Source organism: Callospermophilus lateralis, chromosome 5 (assembly GCF_048772815.1).
Source record: "Callospermophilus lateralis isolate mCalLat2 chromosome 5, mCalLat2.hap1, whole genome shotgun sequence".
In the NCBI taxonomy this organism is placed as follows: domain Eukaryota; kingdom Metazoa; phylum Chordata; class Mammalia; order Rodentia; family Sciuridae; genus Callospermophilus; species Callospermophilus lateralis.
In genome coordinates this window covers 17666643-17690478 of record NC_135309.1, presented here as the reverse complement: position 1 = coordinate 17690478, position 23836 = coordinate 17666643, and the positions used below count along the sequence as shown (strand labels likewise).

Here is a 23836-nt window from a genome sequence, read left to right as displayed (position 1 = left end):
GAGAGAATGGAGGGACTCTGAGGAAACTGCAGGAAGAATCTAGGAGAGGGAGTCTGAGGCTAAGAGTCAGGAAGACCTTCCCCAGAGAGGGGCCTCGCTATTTAAGAGGGATTTCCTAAAGTCTCACAGGCAGGAGCACATGTTCTGAAAACAGGAAGGCTGCCAGGGAGTGAGACAAGGAGTGGGGACCACAGGAGACACTAAGTATGGGGCTGGGGTGTGGCACAGAGGTAGAGCATGTACTTAGCAGATTGAAGGCAGTGGGTTTGATCCCCAGCACAAAAAAGAAGAGCCAGAGATAAAGAAAGAGGGAGAAAAAGTGAGGGCAAGGAAGGAAGGAACGAGGGAGGAGGAGATTGAGTCTCCTCTCTGAAGCACTGCAAAGCAAGAGCAGTCCTGGGCTTGTTTTAATGCATTTGTTTAACACGTCAATCTCCCCGCTGCACTCACATGCCAGAGACAAATTGTTTGAGAACATACATTCATGTGTGCTTGGTTTGTGCTGTTTGGTCTCTGGGCCCCCAAAACAAAGTAGAATACTTAAAACATAAATGTAATTTTAAAAAGAAGAGGAAAATTAAAACATTCTGGAATAAGACTTTCTTCATTTTCCTGCTCCACAAGCTCCTAGGTACTTGCTAATTAGAGCCTTAATTATGGAAATTCTCATTTGTATTATGTGATTTATTTAAAGCTCTGTCTTTCCAAGAGAATAAAATCCAGGTTTTGAAGCACCTCTCAAAACAATTTATTTTTCTTCACTGACTAACTGCTTTGGCCAGCAGTTGTAAATTTATAGTACATTATGCCAAAGCAAAAACACTCTAATAACTTAATCAAACATTTAAAATCCAGTTCACAGCTATATAATATACAGAAGCAGTTCTCTCAGTTCTCTTGTTAAAGGTCAATTACCATTTTCATTATAAACCTTCACATCTTGTAGAACACATACACACACATACACACACACATACACACACACACACACACACACACACACAAGCATTTGCGGATACAAACCTTGGCTGACACAAACCAAAGCCTAGAACAATTCCTATTAGACTTTGAAACATGAAAATTGATCTTCCAGCTATTCTTACGAATTTTAGCAAAAGAAAAATAAGATATAAAAAAATAATCTTACCAATGACACTAAAAATTATTACTATTTTTTAGTGAAGGTCTTTTGGGGAAAGAGCTGAGCCCAACTCTATACCGGCCATGTGACCTTACCAGCCAGGAACCGTAATAGAGAACTAATAAAGAGAATGTGCATTGTTGTGTGTTTGCCTTTTTAGAGTACTTTAACAGATACATACTTTCTGACCACACCCTCACTCTTCTCAGACAGAAAGTACTATTAAACTTGTTTTTCAGATGAGAAGAACATGCTTCAGCAACTTCGATGGGAAAACAAGGAAATGATGCCAACTTTATGTGTATTTGGCATGGGGTGTTTGGCCAAGAAAGGGGAAAAGTCAATGAGTAAGATAGAGTCATCTGGCCACTTAGTCAAATAAATACCCCCTCTTCTCTCCCCCCCTTCTCTCTCTCTCTCTGTATTCATCACTCTTGGCCTGTGATTATTATGGGGAGGGGGCTAAATTCCAGTGATGGCTGTGCCAATCTGTGGGCACTTCACACAGATAATCTCATAAGAGGCTCAGGAAGTGGTTAATGAAGTCATGACATGTGCTTGTTTAACTTGTAAGTGAACCCAAGTATAGGCACTTAGCAAAGATTATAGGTGGAGGGGAAACAAGAAGTGAGAAACTGAGGGTACTGAAGGTGCTATAGTCATTCTTCTCCATGAACTCGTGCCCAGAAATGACTCTGAAACCCTGAGATGAGGAACTGAATCTGCATTCCTCTTTAGTTCTCATTGCTGCTCACACAGTGAGCACTTTATCAAAGGGCCCCTGCAAGTCTTGTCTATGGGAGATGTAACTGTTAATCATTTTGAATATTTTCCATGTTTATCTTCCATGCTAACTTTAAAAACAAATCTCTATTTAAAAGGTGATTCCACTCAACAATGACTACCACATCCAACAGGTGATACTCAGGGCTATAAAGTCACTTGCCTGAGCTCTCATGTCTGGAAAGTAAAAGTGAGATTTATCCAGGTCCAAATCCAGATGTCTTCTAAAGTCCATGTTCTTCATTTATTTTAGTTTGTTTTTATTTTTTTATTTCTATATGACAGTGGAATGCATTACAAATTATATTATACATATACAGCAAAAATTTTTCATATCTCTGGTTATATACAAAGTATATTCACACCAATTTGTGTCTTCATACATGTATTTTGGATAATGATTTCCATCACATTCCATCATCCTTTCTAACTCCATGCCCCCTCCCTTCTCCTACTACCACTCTGCCCTATCTAGAGTTTGTCTATTCCTCCCATGTTCCCCCTCCCTACCCCACTATGAACCAGCTTCCTTATATCAGAGAAAACATTCAGCCCTTGGTTTTGTGGGATTGGCTAACTTCACTTAGAATTATATTCTCCAACTCCATCCATTACCTACAAATGCCATGATTTTATTCTCTTCTATTACTGAGTCATATTCCATTGTGAATATATGCCACATTTTTTAATTCATTCATCTACTGAAGGGCATCTGGGTTGGTTCCACAGTTTAGCTATTGTGAATTGTGCTGCTATAAACATTGATGTGCTGTGTCCCTGTAATATGCTGTTTTTAAATCCTTTGGGTATAGACCAAGGAGAGGGATAGCTGGGTCAAGAGGTGGTTCCATTCCCAATTTTCCAAGGAATCTCCATACTGCTTTCCATTGGCTGCATCAATTTGCAGTCCCACCAGTAGCATATGAGTGTGCCTTTTTTCCCACATCCTCACCAACACTTATTGTTGTTTGTATTTCTAAATAGTAAAGTGGTGCCCACCACTCACTCACTTTAACTAAATTAGCATATCTCAGGCTGGTAGAAACTCTTGCAGAGCAGCCCTTGCTGTTGGTGCCCCTCCCTTTCCTGAAGGACCTCAGATGCATTATTCTTTGCCAAACTGGAGGTTGTGAGGTATTCTCCTATTTGACCTTAAAGACTGGTTCCATGATGCCTCCTGGGTAAAGCCTTCCCTAACTTTGCCAGTGGCAGAAGGCGATCACTCTCGGGTAGAGCACCTGCCATGTTTAAAGGTACATCCTTGCACACCTGTCATCCTAGTAGACCTTCAGCTACCTCAGGGCAATGTTTCCAAAAGTATTCTTCTAAAGAACTCCAGTAATAACGCAGCACCTGGTGCACTACAGATGCTCAATTAGTAAGATGAACTTCAAATACAATGGTCTAAATGAATTTCTGCAGTCCTTCTCTGGAGGTAGATGTGCTGCTGTGGGTTTGAGGTGGGGGAGGAAGTTGCTGGAATTGAAGAAGCCTGTCTTAGAGATTTTCCAGGAACATATAATCAGTCATTTTCCTCCAGTCCTTCGTTAGAGGCCTTAGTGAAATGCTTGTAAACATTACCTATTGGCCAGATACCATCCTAAATGCTTTCCATATATGCTATGTAGATCTTATAACAACTCTATGATGTATATATATGGAGGTCTTACAGATATGCAACTGAGGCTCAGAAAGGTTCATTACTTTGCCTAAGGTCAAATAGCTGGTAAGCATGTGCCAGGACTCCAGAACCCATGTTCTTTATTGCCCTTTTGTGTATTTTGAGAGTCCATGGTACATTATTTATTACTTAGATTCAGAAATCACTCTCATTTTGCTGTATTCAACTTCTCTTCTTCACTGAACCATTTCAGAGAAAATTTGAGACATCAGGACACTTGATCCCTAATTACTGCAGCCTCCCTCTAAAAACATTAAGGAGATTCTCCCACAAAACAGCAGTACCATTATCACACTTAAAATTAATATTTATGTTCATATTTCCCCAGTTTTATGGCTTCCCTTCAGTCTGAGTTATAATTTTTAGGGGACCAAAGGTGAATACATTCCAAAATAGATTTTAAAAAAGAATAATAAAATAAACCAATTGAAAATCCTCTGTCAGTAGTAGCATATCTGGTGTTGACAGCTTCTACCCGCACCCTAACTGGGCTGTTTTTCATGGAGTCACTTAAGTGTAGACATCACAGGCATTAAATTTGACAAAGAAAAGCCTGTCTGTAATTCTGAACCAATAACAATGGTAAGACGTTGATGTCCATACGAATGAGGCCAAATGAAGAAAAGGCCATATGCATGGGCTGCTGGGTGTCTGGCTCTAAATGGTCAGTGTGGGGAGTAGCACACGCCAGCGCTGCTGGGACACGCAGGGATGGCTGCCCTGGGGAGAAAAGAGCTCCCGCAGTCATTAAAGAATGCATTTGCCACCCACATGTTTGTTTCACACCTAACGAATAAACGTGAGCTCTGTGTTAGGGAGAAGGGCACCATGGCTGTTCTGCTCTTTGGAAAAACAGAGCAGATACCAAGGCAGCAACTCATTTTCAAACACTGTGTGCTGCAGAGAACTTCATGTGAGTCAAATTTCTCTCCAGCCTGCTTCTCTTTCTGTAAAACGAGGACCCTGGACAGCACAATATCTCAGTCTCCTTCCAGCTCTGGAAGGCTATGATTTCTTATTCTGGTACCTGGATTCAGAATAGGCCTGAACTCAAATCTTGGCAAGGCAAGTTACTTGAGCTTTCTGAGCTCCAGATTTGTTTCCTCCGTGAAAAGAACATTATAGTTTAAAAAATTTTTAAAACGTGACTTTAAAAAATTTCATCATGGGCTGGGGATGTGGCTCAAGTGGTAGCGCACTCGCCTGGCATGCGTGTGGCCCGGGTTCGATTCTCAGCACCACGTACAAACAAAGATGTTGTGTCCGCCGAAAACTAAAAAATAAAAATATTAAAATTCTCTCTCTCTCCTCTCTCACTCTCTCTCCTCTCTCACTCTCTCTTTAAAAAAAAAAATTTCATCATAAAATTTTGAAACATACAGAAAAGGTAAAATGTGTTTTGAATATTTATATATCCTCCACTTAGAGTCAACAATAATTACTTTGCTACAATTTTTTTCTTTTTTCTTCCTTCCTTTTGCTGAACCATTTTAACACAAATTATAGACTCTAGAACAGTTGATCCCTAAATACTATAGCATTCATCTCAAAAAATGAAGGAGGCTCTCCAACCTATCTGGAGTACTGTTAGCACACTTAAAATTAATCCTAATTCCCTGACATTATCTGATACCCAGACTACATTTGAATTTCTCCATTTGTCCCAGAATTGTATTTTATACATTCCTTTCCTCAAACTAGGTTTCAATTAAGAGCTGCACATTGAATTTCATTGTTCAATCCATCTCTTCAGTCTCTTTTCAAAATAAACTATTTTTTTAAAATGTCAGACATAGTTGGCAAATTGCACCAATTAAAATTGTATGGCTTGAAGTATTCTCACCCAGTGACAGATCCACAAAACCTTCAGCTCTTTAAACGGATGATGATACCTCTAATTCCCGCTTCCACTCACTACCCTCACGGCTAAACAGCCCTTGTTTTCAACATCGTAGGTTAGTTTTGCTTGTTTTTGAAGCTCATGCGAGTGAAATCAGGTTATATATAAACTTCCACGCCTGGCTTTTTTGTCTGAGGGGAGTCACGTGGTTACATGTAGCCATAGTGTGTGGGTGTGCGCACACATGCGCATGTGTGTTGTTTTCATTTTCATTAATCCATTCCACTGGATGCATGTACCACAACCTATTTACTTATTCTGCAGTTGATGAGCATTTGGCTTGTTTCCAGTTTGGGAATATTCCAAACAGTGCTGATATGAACATCTTGGTGTCTTTTGGTGGGGAGCATACCTAGGAGTGGAATTTCTGGGTCTTGCAGTAGGTGAATGTTCACACCTTATTGGTACTGCCAGTGTTCCAGAGCAATTCTGTCAACGACTCCCCCAGAAGAATAAGATAAACACCATTATTTAGTATCCTCACCACCCCTGATACTGCAAGTTTAGGCATTCTGATGGTGTGTGATGTAGAGAGTGTGGTTTTATTCCACATTTCCCGGAATACTAAAGACACGTCAAGAAACTTTTCTTAGGATCACCAGAGAGCCTCATGTGAAGTGTCTGTTCAAAATTCCTAACCATTTTTCTGCTGGGTCCATTGTCTCTTTCTCATTGATTTGTAGGAGTTCTTACACATTCTCAGTAGAAGTCCTCAGTTGGTTGTGTGTTTGCCAATATCTTCCCACCATTCTGTGATGTGGTTTTTTCTTCACTGACTTTATAATTTATTTTGATGGCCAAAGTTATTTATTTTTGTGTAGTCCAAGTTATCTAATTTTTCCCATTAAGTTTAGTGACTTCTATATCCTGCTTAGCAAATATCAACTTCCCCAGGCCATGGAGATATTCTACTTTATTTTCTAGAAGTGTTTTTATTTTATCTTTCATACTTAAATCTACAGTTCACTTGTAACTAGTTTCGTGAGTGGCATGAGGTAGGGGTCAAGATAATAAGTTTCCCATATGGTTATCTAGTTACTGTAGCACAATTTATTAGGCCATCCATTCCAAGATCCTTCATAAAGTCACCTTTGTTGCAAATCAAGTGTCCTTCTATAGCTGGATCTTCAAGAATGTCTTCACTCTTCTTGGTTGTTTGCATTTCCATATAAATTTTAGAATGATTTTTTAAAATTCCTGTAGTAACCTGCATTCTAAAGACTGCAGTAAATCCACCTATCAGTTTAAATAGAGTTGTCATCTTCACCTCTAAATTTCCCAATCCATGAACATAATGTATCTCTCCATATGTTGGAGCCATCATTAATTTTTCTCAATAATGTCTATTTTTTCCAGTGTATTGCCACATCTTTCATTAAATTTATTTCTGAGCAGTTAATATTTGGGGTACTCCTGCAAATGTCATTAAAAAAATGACTAATTTTTGCTGGCTTACAGACTTTTTGTATATTGGCTTTATGTCTAATGACCTTAGGAATTCATTCAGAAATTCTGATAGTATATTTATAGATTATTTTATATTGTCCATGTACTCAATCATGTTATTCTCAAATAATGGTATTTATATTCCTTCTATTTCAGTCTCTATATCTATTCTTTCCCCTTATTTCCTCCCTCCCTTTCTTTTCTTCCTCCTTCTCCTCCTACTTCTTTTAATCACTGCCAAGACCAGGATTTCCAACACCATGTAGACTAGCAGTAATGTTGGTGTCTGATTTTCTTAGGAGGAAAGTTTCTCATATTTTACCATTAACTGTGATGTTTATTGTATATTTTTGTTTAAAAATTCTATTTATTTTTAATATGTCAAGTGCTTTTAAGTCATGAATTAGTGTTGACTTTTATTGAAATCATTTTCTAAGTCTATTGAGATGAAATGACTTTCCTCATATATTTTGTTAATGTGATGGATTGCACTGTTATTTTTGAAACAATATTTGTTTGCTTCTTGTTCATGTCACAGCCAGATGTGTATCAGCAGGAACTAAACCTTTTTCCATTTTGTGTTTCTGCATCCTCTAGGACCCTAGAATGCTGTTAATTTTGCTGGTTTGAATCTTGAATGTTCCCCCAATGCCCATTATAGGCTTGGTTCCCGCCATTAGGAGGTGGTGGAACCTTTAAGAGATGGGGCTTACTAGGGGGTGTTTAGAGTACTGAGGGTGTGCCCTTGAAGGGCTTTGTGAGACCCTGGTGCCCTCATCGCTTTCCTTGTAGTTTCCTGGCCCTCAAGTGAAAGCTCCACCTTACTAACCTGCCATGACAAGCTGCCTCACCACAGGCCCCAAAGCAACCAGGCATGGACTGAAACCTCCAAAACTGGGAGCTAAAATAAAATTTTTCTCAGTTCTTTATCTCAGGTATTTTGTTACATTTAAAGAAAGCTGACTAACACAGCCTGTATGGAAAAAGACTGTTAAGCATGGAGGAGCATGGAGATCTACTCTCATTCCATGGAATTCCAAGCCCATCATGCAACTCCAAGTCATTTCCAGATAATCTTTACATGTAGACTGTCCCTGTCCTCATGCACATGTCTCCGCGGGCTTTGGTTATGTGAAACTTATTCTCTGGAAGGCTCTTTAGGAAGACCACCATGGAAATCATGATGCCTAAGTTCTTGACTAATCACTATAGTCTGCTTATTGTACTTGAACATCAGTATGGCTGAATGTACAAACTGTGGTTCACATTTTATTTCCTTGAAAGTTATTCAATTATATTCTGGCAAAAAGTTCTGGCATAAGAAAGTATGCTGGAAATTTAATTTTCTTTCCATTATGAGTCATTAATTGATTGAACATTTAAGAATTATTTTTCCTTGAAAATCCAATAGCTTTATTAAAATATGTTTGGTTTTGACCTTTCAGATTCTATTTTTCCAGGCATCCAATGTCCTTTCAAGATGAACTTTCAACTGGGCATGGTGGAGCACACCTATGATCCCAGTTACTGAGGAGTCTGAAGTAGAATTACAAGTTTAAGGCCAACTTGGACAACTTAGCAAGAGCCTGTCTCAAAATAAAATTTAAAAAGGGCTAGGGCATAACGCTTGCCTAGCATGTGCAAAACCTTTAATTCAATCTCCAGTACCACAGGCAAAAAAAAATTATATTTCCAAATAATCTTTTATTAAGGAAAGTTTCTTGGATAAGAGTAATTATACATACTGTTAAGTTTTGCTTTAACTGCTTTAGTTTTCTTCCTCAGAGGTTTCTAGTAGAAGTGTGTTAGAACTTCTTTGCCTGCCTTGCAGACCTATTACTTTTTAAAAAATTCTTTTTATTACCTGTATAGTGATTTGTTATTTGATTTTTAAAAAATATTTCTTTCCATCTTCCATTTGTCTTAAAGTATTATTTGTTGCAATTTTTTATTCTTAGATTTCATCTAGGTTATTGTGTGTGTATATGTATATATAAACATGTATATATAAACTATACAATATATAGATAAACATGTATATATGTATATATACATTATACATACACACATACTATGTGACATATACATATTTATCTACATGAAAAGTGTGTGTATATATATACACACACATTTTAGAATAAATGTAGATTAGCATAAAAGTTGGGAAGATGGTACAGATAGTTCCCATATAACCCACACCAAATTTTCCCTAATATTAACATCTTACATTATTAGAGTCCATTTATCATAATTGATGAAGCACTATTGATACATTAGTAACTAAAACCAATACTTATTTTACTTATGTCCTTTTATTTGTTTTAGAATCCCATCCAAGCTGCCACATTTAACTGTCATGTCTCTATGGGTTACTTTAGGCTCTAACAGTTTCTCTGACTTCCTTTGCTTTTGATAATTTTAACAGTTTTGAGGAAAACTGTATAAATCAGCTATCATTACAATAAAATACCTGAGATATTAACTTATGAAGAGAAAAGGGTTATTTTTGGCTCATGGGTCTGAAATTTACAGTTTAAAATCAAGTGGCCCCATAGCTATAGGCCTCTGACAAGGGCTGGACAAGCTGGCGGGAGTGTGTGGGGGAGAAAACCATATCCCTCATACGCTAAGAATAAGGAGGAAAAGGAAGAGACCTGGGTTCAATGATGACTGTGATGGGCATGCCCTAAAGACCTAGGAACCTCCAACTAGGCCCCACTTTCTACGGGTTATACCACCTTCCAACAGTGCCACCCTGCAGACCACGCCTTTAGTACCTGGGCCTTTGGGGGGACACATGCAAACTATAGCAAGGTCTATTCAGGTGTTTTTTTGGAAGCCTCTATTGGAATTTGCTTCATATTTTTCTCCTTATTATCCTGGGATTATCAATTTTTAGGCAAAAGTCACCAGAATAAAGTGTTATTTCCATGACATCATATTGAAAGGCCATAACATCAAGGTAATTAATCACTTTTGATGTGAATCTTCATCATGTGGCTGAGGAAGTGTGACCAGATTTCTTCTATGTAAGGTTACTGACCCCACCACCTTTCATATACTGCTTTTTTATAGGAAGTGTCCACATGAAGTCCACATTTAAGGAATGAAGAGTTGTATTTGACCTCCTAGAGCATAGGGAATATACACAACAAATTATTCAGAATTATTCTTCATGGGAGATTTCTCGTCCACTATTTATTTATTCAATGACTTATTTATGTATTATGTATATTAGATTCATAGAATTTTTGCTTTATACTTGTGTTATAATTCAAAACTAATTTTTTTGTTGCTCCAATTGTTTCAGCTTTGGCCATAAAGAGTTCTTTCAGCTTGCACCTATGCCCTTTTGACATATTCCCCAAATTGTAAGGTTTCCTTTTTTAAAAATATATACTTTGTTTTTAATTGACACAGAAATTATTCATAATTATGGGGGTACTGTGTGATATTTCAACACTTGTATACAATGAATAATGATCAGGTGAGGGGGTAACTGGCCTGTCTGAGGAGACATTTTTCATTTCTTTTACTGGGAACAATATCCTCTCTACTTGATATTTTGAAATATTCTACTAATTATCCTCACAGTTTTGTTTTGAGCACTTCCTTTGGAGCACAACATATGTAATGCTCCAGTCCTAGAATTAACCATTTCTCCAAGCTGTGTTAACTCCTTTTTATTAGAGGACAGCATGAGAAACCAAGATCCAGTAGCTGGGAATATATGTTGCTACCATAGTGCTGCTTCTAGGCTCTCCTGCTGACAGAGCAAGGACATGTTTATATATTAATCCATGCATGTACACATGCCAGTGAATATCTCTACATACATATCCACCTGTGTAAAATGAAAGTATGTACATTAGGTTAAACATGTTCATATGATGTCTGTAAGTCTAACCTGTTAGCACCTGGATCACTCTAGCTTTCTCCACTGCTTGTCTCTAACTAAGCATTTCCACAGTGGAAACCTGTGCCTAACATCCTCCATCCGTTGCTCAATTCCAGTATACATGTATAGTGGTTTGTGAATTGTTAGCCCACATTCCTGTGAGAGACAAATTTTGTCAACTGAATCACAGTTTGTGTGGTTCCTCTTGCCTTTATTCTTACAGATGTCATTCATTCCTAGAGCCACCCAGGTCACCATCTTCCCCACCACCTTCAGTGAAGTTGGGAATACTTCCCTCACAGTCTGCACTCCCCTTATTTCCTCAATGATTTAAAAAATTCACACATTTTAGGGTTCACACTGTGGTGTAAAATCCTGTTTGTTTGTTTGTTTTTTAAACATATAGTGTCCCATATTCCCACTGCAGAATCACACAGCAATGTCACCACCCTAACCCTCATACTTATTGTGCTTCACCCAAGAAACCTCCAATCCCTCTTCTTCCTTGAGTCCCTAGCAACCGCTAGTCTAGAGTGCATAAGATGATGTTTATCTTTGGAAGAAAATGCTGAACTGTTTTTCAAAACACTGTGTATCACTGCAGCAAAGAAGGTGAGAAGCTATTGCTCCGTCCCCGCAGCCATCAGCATCATCAGCTTTGTATTTTGTCCATTCCAGTAGGTGCAGTGGCGACTCATTGTTGCTTAATTTGCATTTCCCTGATGAAATAATGATACTCAGTATGTTTTTCATTCAGCTTCTCTGATGAAGTACTTATTAATATCTTTTGCCTATTTCTTTGTGTCTTGGTGGGGAGAAAAGATATTTGTTTTCTTACTATTGGGTATTTTAAATTCTTTCTGTATTTTATATACAAATCTTTAACCAGATATGTTTTAAAACTATTTTCTCCTGGTCTGTGGATTATCTTTTATTTTCCTAATGGTGGCCTTTATTAAATTTTAACAAAGTCCCAATTCATCAAATCATTTTTTTTCCCTTTCATGGATCATGCTTTTAGGGTTGTGTCAATAATGCTCATCTCCAAATCCAAGGTCATGTATATTCCTCACTGTATTTACCTCTCGACACATCTCACATTTGGACTTAATTCTGCATAAGACATAAAGTTGAGTCCAGGCTCATTTTTCTGCACATGGGACACTTAATTGTCCCAGTGCCATTTGTTGAAAAGACCATATTCTTTCTCACAGAATTGTCCTTGCACTTTCATCAAAATTCAGCTGTCTCTGTTTGCCTGGGTGTATTCTGGTCCACTCAATGCCATTGATTTGTGTGTGTGTTATTTTACTGAAACCATGTTGTCCTGATCATTGTAGCTTTACAATAAGTCTTGAAATTGGATAGCATAATTCCTAAAAGTCTATTCTTCTTCAGTATTGTATTTGCAATATTTATTTTGAAATAACTTCTTTAATTTCAAAATTCCTGCTTGGGTTCTTCACCCCTTTTTTCAAATTCTACTTACTATTTTCTTATTGGTGTCTCAATTATTTCTGCTGGCAGAGCGCCTTCATATGATTTCAATCCTTTGATATTTGTTGAGATTTCCTTCCTAGACCAGTATAATAGTTTCATGCACTCTTGAAAAGAATGTTTATTCTACGGTGTTGTCAGAAGCATTCTCTGCATTTCCATTTGGCCAGGTTTACAATGTTATTAAACTATTTTACCTGTCACTAATAATTCTGTCTGCTTGATTTATCAATTACTGAGAAAGATAACTATGGTCACGAATTTGTGTATCATGTTGGTTCTGTCAATATTTGCCTCATGTATTTTCAGGCAGTTTTACACATATCACACATAGATCTGCTATATCTTTCTGTTGCATTTACTATGTTATTATGATGATATGTCCCACTTTATACTCAATAATGTTTCTTTTTTCCAAGATTGTTTTATCCAGTATTAATAGAGTGACATCAACCTTTTGGTTAGTGTTTTCATGGCCAAATGGATCTTTAATATTTAACATTTGTTTTCATAAGCAGCACATAACTGTGCTTTTTTAAGTACACACTAAAAATATGTTTTTTTTCTTTTATGATACTGGGGATTTAACTCTGGGGCACTCAACCACTGAGCCACATCGCCAGCCCTATTTTTTATTTTATTTAGAGACAGGGTCTCACTGAGTTGCTTAGTGCCTATCCATTTCTGAGGTTGGCTTTGAACTTGTGATCCTGCTGCCTCAGCTTCCCAAGCCACTGAGATGACAGGTGTGCACCACTGCACCCAGCAGACATCTTCTTTTAATTGGAGGATTAGTCCACTTACGTATAAATGAATTATGATATATGTATTGTTTTACTATGTTTTTCTATTTGTCCCATTCACTTGTATTCTTTTCTTTCCTTTTATCCCTCATATTTTGTACTTTACATGTCCTTTCTTCTTCTATTTGGGATATATATATTTTACTACTCCCTTTAAAGGCTATCACATTGATCGTAATATGCATTCTTATTTAATAGGGTGATAACTATTTATCACTGTCATCCCTTCTTAGATAACTCAAGGATCTTTGAACACTTTAATTCCAGTGACTCTCCTAATTTTCTGTGGCTCTGTCTATCCTAAGTTTCATTCAATCTGTAACAGTCAACTTCCACCCCCTCATGACATTAATGTTTTAGGGGTCAGGGATGCTCAAACCCAGGACCTCATACAGGCCAGGCAAGGGTTCTGCCACAGAGTTATGACTGTTGACTTTTGAAGACCAGGGTGTTTTACCTTGTAGAATGGCCTGCCTTTTTGATTTGTTTATTTGCTCTTGATTTATTTAACTTTTCTTCTTTCTCATCTACTTTCTGGAAACCAAAAGTGAAAACTGGCCAAAGTAGATTTAGGGTACATACATTTACCTTTGGATTTTATATTTTGTCACATTAGGGACATGATAAGTCAACCTCATAATAAAGTGTCCAGTGTGTTCTCTAATACATAAAAGATCAATAGCAGAGTTTCTCAACTTCAATACTAGTGACATTTGGGGCTGGATAATTCTATTTTTGTAGGGCTGTCCTGTGCATTTTAAGGTAGTTAGAGATAGGGTACTTAGGATTCCACCTACCGAGAGCATCCCACAGTCATAAACAACCAAAAATGTCTCCAGACATTGCCAAGTGCCCCCAGGGGGCAAAATTTGTCCCAGCTCAGAATCACTGGTATACAACAAAAACTCAAGTATTTTTGATGAATAAATAATCATCCAAGCACTTATTAGCATGCCTTGTTCAAAGATGTTAGATTAATAGCTAAAGGGAACATGATCCCTGACTTCAACACACTCAGTTTTGAGAAGAGACAATCTGAAAAATAGGAAATTGAAATATGACATCAAAAGTTTTGTGATAGGGATAAGCGTGTTACTATGGGAGGAAGATGCTATGGTTTGGATGTGGTTTGAGTGTGCTGTGCCTCTAAAAGATCCATGTGTTGAAAGCCTACTCCTCCATGTAGTGACATTTAGAGGTGAAGCCTGGTAGGAAGTGACTGGGTCATCGGAGCATCGCAAGCCTCAGGGATTGAAACCTGTCTCACAGAGTGGGCTAGTTGTTCTCCTAAGAGCAAGTTGTTCTGAAATAGCAAGACTATCCCCTCCTGCTCTCTGGCTTCCTATCTTTCTATGAGGTCCTTCTGTCTCACATGTGCTCCCACTATGATGCCATTACCATGATGTGACATAGCCAAAGGAGCCCTTGTCAGAGGCGAGGCTGATCTTGGGCTGCCAGGCTCCAAAACTGTTTATTACGTAAGCCTCTTTTCTTTATAAAGTACCCAGCTTCAGGCATTTTATTATAGCAACAGAAAATAACTATTGCAGAGATGCTCAACTCAGTCTGGAGCAAGTGTTCTTTCGTGGAGGAATAGAGAATTCTCAGTTGAGACCAGGAGGACAGACTTTTCTCCCCTTTCCCAGAAAGTTCCAAAAGGATGAACTAATAATAAATAGATCAGAAATAAACCCTCCATATGTGAATTATTGAAGCCCACATAATTTCTCATATTCTGTATTTCAGATTATGAGCAATAAAAATAATCAACCACTAAATATAGGAATATAAGTAAGGTGCAGGGGTGAGAACTAGAGATGATACTTCTTCAGTTGTTAATAGCAAATAGATGGTATCTGCCCGTTCTGTATATCACTTAGTCTGATTGGGGACAGACTGCATTATGGAAACCAAGTTCACAACAGTCAGGATTCATGCCACACACATCCCCCTTCTTGTTGACACTGGAAGGCTTTGCCTCAAATGAGAGTACTTACCTGGCTGTGCACACTAGTCTAGCAGCCTACACTCCTATACTTCTTTCTGACTAAGTATTTCTTCAGCTCACTTGCAACAGAAGTTAGAGACTGGCCAGTCTTTGCACTAAGCATGTTTCCTCTACCTGCTGGGCACTACCTGGAAAGCTCTATGAGTTTTCTCAACCTCCCCTGAAGTTTGTGGTAGCTGCATGGTTGAATTCTAGCTCAGAGCATGTAAGAATGAAAGCACTTCTTCCAGCTCTCGGCCCTGGGAAGCTCCACGTGCAGCCCTCTATGCTGTCCTCCCTCCTGCTGGCTTGATGAAGACAAACTTTGGTATGTTGGAAGCCACCGTTTAAAAATGGTAGTCAAGGAGTGGAAAGAGCTGGTGCCTCTGAGTCACCACTTGGAGGGGAGAGACCTTGTCAGGGATGCCCATACTGCATTTCACATGATTAAGAGGTAAACTCTCCCTAATGTAAAGTCATTAAGACTCATGGCTTATCCAGTAGAACAGTCAACAGTACCCACTAATACACCAAAGCAGAGAAATAGCCAGGTTCTGCTGCAACCATTACCCGTTTATTCCTCAGATATGCATGGTATGTCAGCGTTATTCACCAAGCCACAGAAAAGAGCCTTTTGCCAGAACAGTTCACTGATATTCCCTGGAGTGAAATGGGTATGTGGGAGGCTATTTGCAAGGCCATTGCTAAAGATCACACTTCATCAAATGTCTGTAGCACAGGAATATGAAAGAATGTGGGCTTTGATGTCAGGCAGATGTGGCTTTGTATCTTGACACCTCACCCTGACAATTCCTTGTCTTAATCTCCCTGGGTCTTTGTTTCTTAATCTACAAAATGTGAGTAATAACACCTCATAGGAATTTTGTGGGGATCAAAGAACTGATAGCGTATAATGCACTGGCATAGCTCCTGATGTGTCCAAAGTACTCAATTAATTCTTCCCAACAACCATGAAATTAACAAATTAGGAATGTATTTACCCTTCTAATTAGAAGACTAAGCAAGAGGTGGCCTTTCCACTAGGGATGTGTACTCATCTTTCTGTGTAAATGTTGATTATTTCATAGAGAGGAACCAGCTTCAACAAACACTTTTATGTTTCCTTTGGTCTAAATAAGGAGGAGAATTTAAGTTTTCAGAAAGTTCAAAATCAAAGTGTAAACAAAGGCAGCATTCATTAATTTTATAACTTTTTCCCTTAAGTAAAATAAATGTCATATTTTCAAAGCAATAACAGCAGAACATATGCTGGGATTTGATGCAGAAGGAGAACAATAAATGAGACAGTTCACACAACAGAGGGTGGTGAGGCATTTTTCTGAGTAATATCATTGACATGAGATGAGATCCTTCCCCCTTCCCATGTGGACTTGGATAGAAGGACTTCATGGAAAAAAGGTGGCCCATCAAAAAGCTAATAAAGTGGTATCAGGCCGTTCCCTTCATCCAAGCCTATCTCTGTAAGCAAGCTTTGGTGACAGGTAAATAGAATTCTTTCAGGTATGTGGTAGAACTGGGAGCTGTCGAGCCGTGCTTCCCCATCTGCAGGAGGGGGAGGCTGAAATGTCAGGGCAACCAGGATGCAGAGGAAAGCATGATGAGAGCCGCCCACCACCATGACTAAGTGCTCTTGGGGACAATCCCTGCTCAGAGGGCAGAAAGCAAATATCCAGATGTTATGAGCTGCCAGATGTGATTAACTGAGGAAAGGTGAAGCTGCCCACTTAACCATCTGAACAGCTCTCCTCATCAAAGTGACCCCAGAGTTTTCTGCAAAAGCATTCATCAACAAAATAGATGGAGGCTCCATCCCTCTCCCATCCTCGTCTCTTTTGCTCCCTCCCTCTGATCGAGTCAGAACAGCGGCCTATTTTTAAACCACTGGCAATGTGTTCTCTCGTGGAAACGTGTGGGCTTCCTGAGACAGGCTGATGCTCCCTCTGAGGAGAAACAGGCGCACTGAAGGCTGCGCCCACTCTCCAGTCTTCCCTCTCCCACGGGAGTGTGGCCGAGAAGTCTGGGGAGGAGCAGGCTTGAGCAGGGAGCTTGCTCCCCAAGCAGAGGAGCAGGGAGGATCTGGTGTGACTTCCATGACAGGGCAGCTCCAGGTGGCCCTCCTCCAGGAAGGAGGGGAAGGCCAGGGCTTGGGTATAAACCTGCCCCATGTAAAGAAACCGAGAGAGCTGGAGGCGTCGGGAGCACACAGACCCTAGAGGCCGAGTCCAGCATCTTCTCAGGAAGGGGAGTTTAAGCAGATCTCAGTGCATCTGAGGGGCTTTCAATATAATAGAAACATTTTATTGAACATTGGAGACTCGTTTTAAACAAGGTCACAGACCGATTTACAAAACAAAACAAAAGTCCCCCCAACACATCAAAACCAGGAGGTGTCCTTTACTTACAATCGCTCCAGCTGCTTCAGATCCTGGAAGGCGCCTCGCTCTATGACGCTGACCTGGTTGTCTTCCAGATGCCTAGAACCAAAGAGGCAGCGAGGGTCAAGGACAAAGCTGGACTGTGGATCCTCCTGTGAAGCCTCAGGCCATTCGGCCAAGGCTGCTTGACCCCTCCACTGGGACCAGTTTGTTGGCACAAGATAACGCACATCCCAGCGTGGTGTCACGGCAACCAGGGTTTCACTGCCTGCACACTTCTACCTGACAGATTGGTTTCCAGGCCTCTATTTTAAGAATGTTCTTAGCAAATTCCCCCCAAGCGCTGCAGGATGCTGCATTAGAACAGAGAGAGGTAGAGGTGCTGCTTATAGAAACCATACAGCTCTTCCCTCAGAGGTCCCTCCTCCAAGGATTCAAAAATACTTCATTGAAAAGGGCCTTCCCTGCTCACCCTAGCAGAAGGGTGAAGCTGCTGTGAGGCAGCTGGCGGTAACTGAGAAAATCTGCCTGGTCCCAGGAACTTCTCAGGCCCAGGGCCTGGCTGAGCTCAACCTCATGATGATGATCCCAAAACCTCTGTCTTCCTGCACCCAGCCACGAGCCTTGTTCACCCCCTAAGCCTCCCAGAAGGTGATTTAAAAATCCTAAACACTCTGTTTAAGTAAGTTTGATTCATGCCTGTGGCACATCCTAAGAACTGCACATACAATAAAACATTTGTTCCCTACCTTAAAAAAAAAAAATGGCAGCTTAAAATGGATTAGCTGAACAGTAGGAAGGGAAGCCAGGAAGCCGCACAGCCAGAAAAGGATGCGGATCACATTTGGTGGCTGAATGGGATCGGGGCACAGTTGCAACTGCAGGATGTTTCTTTGAAAATGGAGTCTAGGAAAGACCCCCGGTTCCTCCAGATTAGACAGAAGGAGAGGTGCCTCAAGCAGCCAAGGAACGGCAGGAGAGGAAGCACAGCCTCAGAAGAGCACATCTTCAGTTCAAAATGAACCTCCCGTGACGTCCCCCATCAGAGATGTGTCATAACCTTTGCACTTCTCGGGTTTAACATCTGGGCCTCTGTGTTTAATTTTAACGTCCGTTTCCCCCCGCTGTGATTAAGGGAAAGGACTCCTCTCAGCACCTGACTCCCAGGCTAACACAGGGAGCTATCTAGCACAGCGGTCACCTCAGAACTGCTTACGGGATGAATGGAGAACTAAAGACGACTCTGGGCCCCAGCACACCGTGACTTGACATCAAGGAGGCTAGCCTAGGACTCATTAAGTTCCCAGCAGGACAGGTAGAGGCATTTGTTAGACTCAATGATATTTTACATTCTTATTTCCCACTATCAATGGTCAGGTAAGTTACTGCAGCCCTGGTCCATTCTGACCTCACATTTTTTTCACCTCTGGCCCCTTACAGGCACCTCCCTTCACAGTTACAGAAATGGTTGAATTTAGAGACTGAGAGACTAGCCAAGGAAAAATGGCGTGCCCATGGTCTCCCAGCTGGTGAGGCTGGGACCCTTGGCCCTACACTGTGAGCTTCCTGAGCCAGCTGGAAAGCCCCGGCCACTTCTTACCAGCTGATGCTGTCATATAGGGCTAGCTAGTCAAACTCTCTGAGACTCAGTCTCTGACTTTGTAAAAGAGAAAATAAAACATCACACAAGTTCTTAGAATAAAAATGAAATAAATAAACCATCAAGTCCAGGATCAGAAGTACAATTAAAGGGTTAATAGATGTTCCTTCCTTTCTCTCCTCTTCTTTTCCATCTGTCACATGTCGAGGAGCCTTAGAAAGCTAACAGACTCACATTAGCGCATCTTCTAAAGGGGGAGCCTTTCAGTTCCAGGGACTAGGGCCTGCTCACCGGGCTTCACTCCCCGTCAGTCACAGAGCTTGCTTTACTCTTTCTTAATTAGAACAAGGACTAACTCCAGGGTGGCTGAGTGTCACATTTCATGTGGGTTTCTGGAGGAGCCTCCCAGGGGGCATCTCTTCCTTCTGGACTCATTAAGCTGACACTTTGGGCTTCAGAAAGAGGAACTGAGACACAAATGAGATGTCGGGGCCCTTTCTCCACTTTGCTTAGGTCCTGGAGGCAGACTTTTAGTTGCTTCCTCTAGAAGCTTTGTGGCCTCTGGCTTCCTGTTGGATCCACCCTGAGGGAGTTTCCCAGGGCAGGAGACACAGTGAGAGGACAGTGCAGTGGGGGACATATTCCCTCCCCTCCTGTCATAACTTCAGATTGACCATGACCTTCTCTCCAAGACCACAGTGCGGCAAAGGTCGTGAATTCCTATTGCCCCTGCCTTGGCTGGGCCCTGCCTACCACCCTGCCCACTGCTCCTCAAACCTCAGGGCAGCAGCGGCTCCCTCGTGCCACTAGCCTGGGGAACAGCATCTCCTCGGATTGTCTTACCCCAACCCACACCTTGGCAAATGACGTGTTATTTAGCTCTCCTTGTTTGCCCTACATCAGTGTCACCTGCTGCAAAGTTGTCTCAGCCCCTTTTGAGCCCTTCTTCCTAGATCTATCAGAGTCCAGCTAGTATCTGGCACTTACAGGTTCAATAACCTGTCGCCATTTGGTGAATAAAACAGTCAATGAATGAATAAGCCATGAAACTTCCATGGAGACCTCTGAGCTGAGAAAGGAGCAAGCAGACATGAAAGCCACTTCAACCACCCTGTCCCCAGGTCAGTCTCAGGGGACAGGAGCTCCAGGAGGGGCTGGATTTCCAGAGGGCGGCCCATGGTGGCTAGAGTCTGCTTTGAGTTAAAGAGACACAGACTGTGTTCATTTTCAGCTTTTTGGCGTTGTTATTTTTTTAGTTTTAGCACTAGATCTGAATCGGAAATGGCCTTCATGTGACGATGGCAGGGGTGGAGTTTAACTCTTTTATTAACCCCATTTGGGATAAAGCTGGCTCCCACATTGTGAGCACACAGCCCTTAAATAGATGACTAAGAAAGGGCCTCTAATTGATACCACCAGAAGAGACCTTTTCCTACTCCCACCCCATCAGAGAAATAACTGTCCTGGGCAACTCTTCCATCTCCTCCTTGAATACATTTCACTTAGGGAAGATTACCCTGGGATGAGACTAGAATCTGCCAATCTGTTTTCAGCCATTCACCTGCACTGGATTAAGAACTTGGAGGGGGTAATGGGTGGCAAACTCAAATTATTCAAGACTACAGAGTCTTTTCTGGCTTCACTATAAATTGTAAATAAGGAACAGATATGGGAAATGTGCCAAGATGCGATGAAAGCTTTTCAAAAAAAAAAAAAAAAAAAAAGATAGTTATCTAGGTTACTCAGCTAAAAAGAAAATTGAGGGGAAATCTGTTAAAATATTTAGATATTTTATTGGTGTTAGAAAGCATTTCAGCTATTCTACCTAACAGATTCCTTTGCAGTAATAAAGTACCACTTGAATGGGATTGTCTTTGAATTGATAAGGAAGATAATGAAACAGTATATTAATAGTGTCTATAAAGTAGGGGTAAAAGGCTTTTTGGCATTGCTGATCAAAATAAGAGGGATATAACAATTAACTGAAAAGATAAACTGTAGTCAAAGGAATTCTGTAGACCTATCCAGAGGATATTAATATGATCTTTGGTGATTATTTTAAACATTCTATTTGCAGACAGCAGATATGAAAATTGGAATTTTTATTAGTCTTTCTGATGTAACAGTAAGAAATATCAAAGGGTTATTTTTGACTTAGAAAATGAAGCATTCAATGAAATTTCCAACTTATATGAAGGGAAAACTCTGACAGATGCAGAGGGCAGAAATGGAAAAAAAAAATAGGCCAAAATAAATGTGTTTTTTAACTGGGCAAATCACCTTGAATCAGGAGTCTCCTGCTTATACCTCTAACCAAAGATCATCCTAAAACTGAACCATGGGATTCCCCCACCCTTATCTCAATCTCAATTCTGATCCATGCACGACTTCTCAGAGCTGCCAGTCACATAACAGAAACATAGCTGCTCAGGGCAAAAGGAAGACTTGGCACAGGGTGGATCTTCCCTCTGAGGATGATGACAATAGAATGTTCAAGACCAAAGACAGGCAAAAATGTCTGTTCCAGGAAGTATCTGGTAGCATCTGGTGGCTGGAAGCCCAGCAATCAGATCCCTGCATCCCCACACAATGGTGCTCAGGGAAACTCAGGTAAGCTCCTACTCGTCAGTGCTGCACTTCTTTCTTCTTTTTCCTCCCTCTCTCCTCCCCTTATCCTCCCCTCCCTCCCTTCTTCCTTCCTTTCTTTCTTCCTGCTGGAGATTGAACCCAGGGCTTTGTGCATGCTCAGCATGTGCTCTACACTGTGCTACACCCCCAGCCCCTGTTGCATTTTCAAAATGGGTAAACTGTTACTGCCTTGGTTTTCTGAGCTTTCTAGAATGCAAATGTATAGCAACACAGCATTCAACTTCAAAGACACAAAGTTGGGGTCCAATCCCAACTCTTTAAGTCACCTGCTATGCAGAGCTGGGATGATTTAACCTATCTGTGCAGTTTCCTCTGCATAATGATGCTGACCTCATATGTTAGCACTACTTAAATATATGTTTGATCCATGGGAAGTAGCATGTATTTGTTGGTTACCATCATCATTGTTATTATTAACATCTTAATTGGGAAAACAATACTATAAAAGAATCGCTTCACAAGTGATATTGAGAATAATCTAAGACTGTTCATTAAAATGTTAAAACCATAAAGCATTCTACGTGTAACTATGATGAATAAGGACATCTAATTATTCATTCCCTATATTACAGATGAAAACCAAGGCCCAAAAGGGTACAGAGATTTGCCCAAGTTACACTGGCAATTAGTTCTAAGTCCGTGACATCTAAGTACAAATTCACCCTGTTATACAGGCTATTAGGAAAAAGAAAGAAATGGCTTTTAGGTACTAACACTTACATCACTTTTAGTAGAAAAAGAAATGATAGCTGATATTCTATGGCATCAAGGCTATGGCCACATTGCCCAAGTTATACTTCATGTCTACAGCCAGGCTGACAGACCAAAATCATCCACTGAGCAGAGAGGGAAAGAGGATCCATTTGCTCCCAGGGAGGTGAATTCCTATTGCACTCTGGGAGTCTTAGACTTTTCAGTAAACAAGCATTTGGGAAGCTTCTTACTACTCGCAGCCTTAAGGATATGTGAAAGTGCTCAATACACAATTATGAGACCACATATTTCTTGCTCCCTTATTCCATCAATGCCCATCTCAAATTTTGCTACCTAGCTGCACAGCTGTGAACGTTCAGCAAGGGCTCCGACCCTGTCTGACCCTCTCCCTCCTTCCTCTCCATTAAGCAACAAGATAAATAACCTTTGTCCTGATTGCTATTTTAATGTACAGGCTAGAGAAGAAATTATAATCTCTATTGAAGGAAAGCATGGTTAGTCAACTTGACATTGCTGTCAGTCTGGAAGCTGGGCATATTGATTTATTCGTTTATAGCTCTGTTTTCCCTGTCACTGGAACCAAGCCCTTCCATCTATCTCGCCCAGCCAGCAGCATCCAGACATGGAATGAGATACCTGTGAGCACTTGGGTACAGTAATGAAGGGTTTTCTGCGGCAAGATCGTGAATTCCTGTTGCCCAGTGCTTGGGAGTGTGAGGTCAGGGCAGAGAACATTTTCACAAGGCTAAAAAGGTGAAAATGAAAACGCACTGGAGAACCATCTGCTACTTACAAGACTCGGAGGTTCTTGAGCCCAGCAAAGTCCATCTTGGTAATCCTGGTGATATTATTTCTGTCCAGGTCACTGCAAAGGAAAGCAAAATCAGGTCAGATTTTTGCAGGTTACTTCTGGTCTCTTCAACCCAGACTGGCTTGGACTGAGAGGCTGCTGCCTGTCAAGGAGAAAGCAATTGCAATGAGTAATGCTATCCCTTGAGCATGCCCAACCGGCCTCATTGAAGCTGTTTGGAAGAAGCCATTCATTATTAGGTAGAGGAGCTTTGTTATACTTAAGTGCCTGACTTCTGTGGCCCCTTCTTCAACTACCAAACTTTGCTTTGGATATCCCTCCTTCCCTGGCTTTCAGGTCATGTCACACAAGTGGGGCTAACTCCTCATTTGGATTCTAGGGATCCCAGGAATGGGCACCTGATCCAGGACAGGCTTATAAGTATCTTCAATCACTCTGATCACAACAATTGGTTGAGAAATGCATACACGACTCATACTAACAATAATTCTGTATCAACTGGGATTGCTGAACTTCAGGTTTCCCCAAAG

The 23836-nt window shown here is 40.6% G+C and overlaps 1 protein-coding gene across 1 annotated transcript in view; it reads right to left on the bottom strand.

Moving 5' to 3' along the window:
- The window catches only part of Slit3 (slit guidance ligand 3), a 568745-nt gene that overhangs the window by 499164 nt on the left and 45745 nt on the right, over positions 1 to 23836 (bottom strand). The window contains exons 2-3 of the mRNA XM_076855688.2: positions 23289 to 23360; positions 17560 to 17631 (exon numbers count right to left, since the gene is read on the bottom strand). Coding sequence (XP_076711803.2) covers positions 17560 to 17631; positions 23289 to 23360 — 144 coding nt within the window. The remainder of the gene's footprint in view (positions 1 to 17559; positions 17632 to 23288; positions 23361 to 23836) is intronic.